The sequence below is a fragment of the Atta cephalotes genome (genome assembly GCF_000143395.1).
Source record: "Atta cephalotes unplaced genomic scaffold scaffold00018, whole genome shotgun sequence".
Lineage (NCBI taxonomy): Eukaryota > Metazoa > Arthropoda > Insecta > Hymenoptera > Formicidae > Atta > Atta cephalotes.
This window is the reverse complement of record NW_012130082.1, coordinates 3,973,714-3,977,541: the sequence shown is the minus strand read 5'-3', so window position 1 is coordinate 3,977,541 and position 3,828 is coordinate 3,973,714. Positions and strand designations below refer to the sequence as shown.

The following is a 3,828-nucleotide window of genomic DNA, read 5'->3' as shown; positions in this document are numbered from 1 at the left end:
TATTAATTATAATATTAATATATATATAATATAAGTAGTAGTATATATATATATATATATATATATATATATATATATATATATATATATATATATATATATTGTATGTATTAGTTTAGTATTAAACATCTAGCTTGGCTCGTATCCTTATTATTTTTATCTTTTAATTTAAGTTATTTGAGCCTTTCTGTTATTAATTGTAATATATTCAGTATAAATTTTCAATAAAAAACAATTTGAGTTTAGTTATTAAAAATAAGTACGCGATTTCATACTATTGCATTTTATAAAACATTCGCATGAAATAATAAAACTATGGAAAAATCCAATAATTTGACTGCGCTTACTTGGCTGAGCAATGTGTTCGAAGTGTTTGTCACTGGAATTATAGGTCAGTTCGATTTTCTCGACGTACCAACGTTCACCACCGGGTGTCTGGAAAATAAAATCATTTGTCCCGTTCAATATAGCGAGAAAATTTTACGAAATCGATTATTCTATAATAAATATATAATAAATGTATAATTTATACAAAAATTAAGATTACTTAGAAGACAATGTAACATGACATATTCTTAAATATTTTGCTATATAAGTAACATTTTATATTATTCGATATCTACGTTCCTTTTTCTAAAAGAAAGAAAGAAAAAGAGAAAGAGAAAAAGAGAAGAAGAAAGCTAAAAAGCAAGGAATGTAACTTTTAATATATTTCGACTATTTTTATCCCGTATGTTACTCGAATCGAAGCATAATTTGAGGTGGAATATCGTGATAGCTTTTAAGCACGCAATCAATGAAAGTAGAAATGAAATGAACTATATCTTGATAAAAGGATCACTTATCGATTTTTGCAAAAAGCAGTTGCATTGGTAATCCCCTTAAGTTATCTCTTGTATAATTATTCCTTGACCTAAAAAGTTATCTCTCAACACCGCTGTGAAAAGAAATATGATATTATGTATAAAAATTACCTTAGCGAAGCTCCAAGATAGTACAAAGGCTTTCCATTTTAATGACATTGTCACTGTATTTTCATTATCGCAATTTCCGGTCACAGTTGCATCGTCAGGTACGTAGATATCCGCTTCCTGGAAATAAATATCAATTATATAATTACCTATATTTTTGTAATCAAACATTTCCTTCTTCTTTTGAAATTTATATATATATATATATATATATGTATATACTATATTCGGTTGTCGGGAAAGTTCGCGTGCCGCAAAAGATTTAAATTTAGTAAATGAAATTAAAAATTTAAATCTTCTGCGTTTCAATTTTCCTTCAAAATCGGCACGAACTTTCCGGACAACCCAATATATAATTCTTACTTGATCTTCGCCGAGTTTTGTCCGATATTTGACAATAATAAGTGCATCTACTTGAAGAAGAATGCAAGCTTGTCCATTGCTTCCATCCAGCCGATACAAGGGTTGCTCCGTGGAAAATGGTTTGTGCGTGGTCGACGTAGTTGAGGGCACAATCGTGGTTGTTTTAAGTTCGGAATTAACTATTGGCTTTAAAAAAAGATTATATATAATAGAATTAAAAAGAGAATATTATTTATAAAACGAAACAATAAAATTATCTATATGGGCTTCTATATTGGCTTATAAAAAACTATCAATGAAAATTTTCATAGAATTTTCATTTTTATTATTTAAAAAAATTTGTCTTCTCTTGCTCTTTCTCTTTTGCTGTCAACAAAATTTTCATTAGTTGTTTTATTCTAGAAGGATACTTCCGCTTAAAAGTTTATGACCTTCTGTAGAAGGTCATTTGTAACATAAATGTGACAAGTTTTGCAATAACAATTTTTTGTTATAATACAACTTTGTAAGTAACACAACTTTGACCAATAATTAATATAATAGCATATAATATAAGTCAACATTACAACATATATACATTTGCAACTACGAAGCGTAAGAAAAACATGAAACAACATCAAAGTCATTGCGGGTGGCAATAGTAAAAGTTTCCACTAGAATGCCATCGAAGTCTTTGCACGATGACGTCACATAATATCATCGAAATGTCAAGAGGTACAGTAAAAGCAACACACATCGGACGTTATAAAAGCTTAACGTCAAAGAGATTAACAAATCCATTGTAAATCTATTGAGTTAAGCGCAGGCTTGTGTAAAAACTCAGAAAAAATATAAAATTTAATAAAGTTATAAAATTTATAAAATTTCTTGCCAAGAAATTTTTAAAACTTAACAATCTTTCATTTTCCTGATGTTAAAAATTATTTAGGTTTTTTTAACTCGTATTTTATTGAGTAAAAACAATTTTTTAATCTCGTCATTAAATATTTTTTAAATTAATATGTGTAACAATGTAAATATAAAATATATTTTATATAAATATCTTTGTATCTTTAAAAACGAATATTCCTTAATTCTTTACTCTTACTTTACCGTCGCATTGCGAAATATCGCGACGGTAAAATCTTCGTTTAGAGGTCGTAACATTTACTAGTGGCATTTACAGCCGGAAGTTATATGATTATCATGCGACAGTGATGAAATGTAAATTGTGCATACAGCACGTATTGTTCAATGAAATATTTGCAAGCAACAGGCTACGTTCAGCAAAATTGATAAACTAGTTGATATGAGAGATCGAGATGATTCCGTTTCCTTCATGACATTTTATGACTGAAGCAAATCTAGCTAATCTGTGTGTGTGATAGCAATGATTTATAAAGATTAATACAGAAAATTGTAAATATCCTCTAAAGTCATATTAAAACAATATTTTGGGAAAGATTAGCTTAGACATTATCACAATATGTAGAAAATTCTCTTATATTCTTCTCTTATATTCTCTTATATTCTCATTCTCTTCGTGTTTGAATTTTATTTTTACTGTTTACTTTTTTGTATATACATACGTATAAGTTACAATTAGCGTCAAGTGTGAACATTAAAACACAAGATTAGATTAAGGGGCAGCGAAATAAGGTCAAGGTTTAGCCAAGAGCTATATGAAAGTTTTGATAAGATTGCTTTACATATAATAGTACTATAATGCTCCTTTATGAATTCCACGCATTATCATACACGTTATAACGATGGCATAAAACCGCCATTGTGACTGCATAAGACCAGCCTTAGCACAGATCCTTGGGCGTGTTCAGGTTCCCATTCGGTTATCATATCATCCCTGTTTAACGTTCGATAAACAATAAAGTTAGAAGTAAAACTTGGGTTGTATTCGGTGGGGATCCGAACACAGCCCTTATTGCAGAGATTTTCAAATTTTTTTCTGAAAATGAGAACGCACATAATTGCGCAGTATATAATCAAATAATAATGCTAAACCCTATCTTTCTTAGGGAGCGTTAATTATCGGATTTGAGCCTTAGGTTAAATAAGCGACCGTAATAAGCGATAATACGATTACGCGCAGATTTAGTAATGCAGCTTGCGTATATAGGAGCGGTCGCCGCCCACTACTGTAAGGACATTAGCATGTATATGTATATACATATGCACGAATATACACGATCCAATCTGGCACTTTTTTTTCCTTCGGCGGCACGTTTCCACGAATCCATTTAAATGATTACTCTTGCGTATAGGTATATAAATCGCTGTATTTTTAAAAGTGCCGTATTGGTCACTGAAAGGAGTACTGTATTTATATATATGTATATATAATTGTATTATAATTTTTAAAAATTAAAAAAAGTCTGAAATGGCCGTTTATAATGCATAAAAATTTGACAAAAATTTAGTTATAATTTTATGTGAGAAAAAACAGAGAGAGAGAGAGAGAGAGAGAGAGAGAGAGAGAGAGAGAGAGAGAGAGAGAGAG

The 3,828-nt window shown here is 29.7% G+C and overlaps 1 protein-coding gene across 1 annotated transcript in view; it reads right to left on the bottom strand.

The window, feature by feature from the left end:
- The window catches only part of LOC105618895, a 25,355-nt gene that overhangs the window by 12,562 nt on the left and 8,965 nt on the right, over positions 1–3,828 (bottom strand). Inside the window, exons 3-5 of the mRNA XM_012200426.1 lie at positions 1,335–1,520; positions 975–1,091; positions 348–435 (exon numbers count right to left, since the gene is read on the bottom strand). Coding sequence (XP_012055816.1) covers positions 348–435; positions 975–1,091; positions 1,335–1,520 — 391 coding nt within the window. The remainder of the gene's footprint in view (positions 1–347; positions 436–974; positions 1,092–1,334; positions 1,521–3,828) is intronic.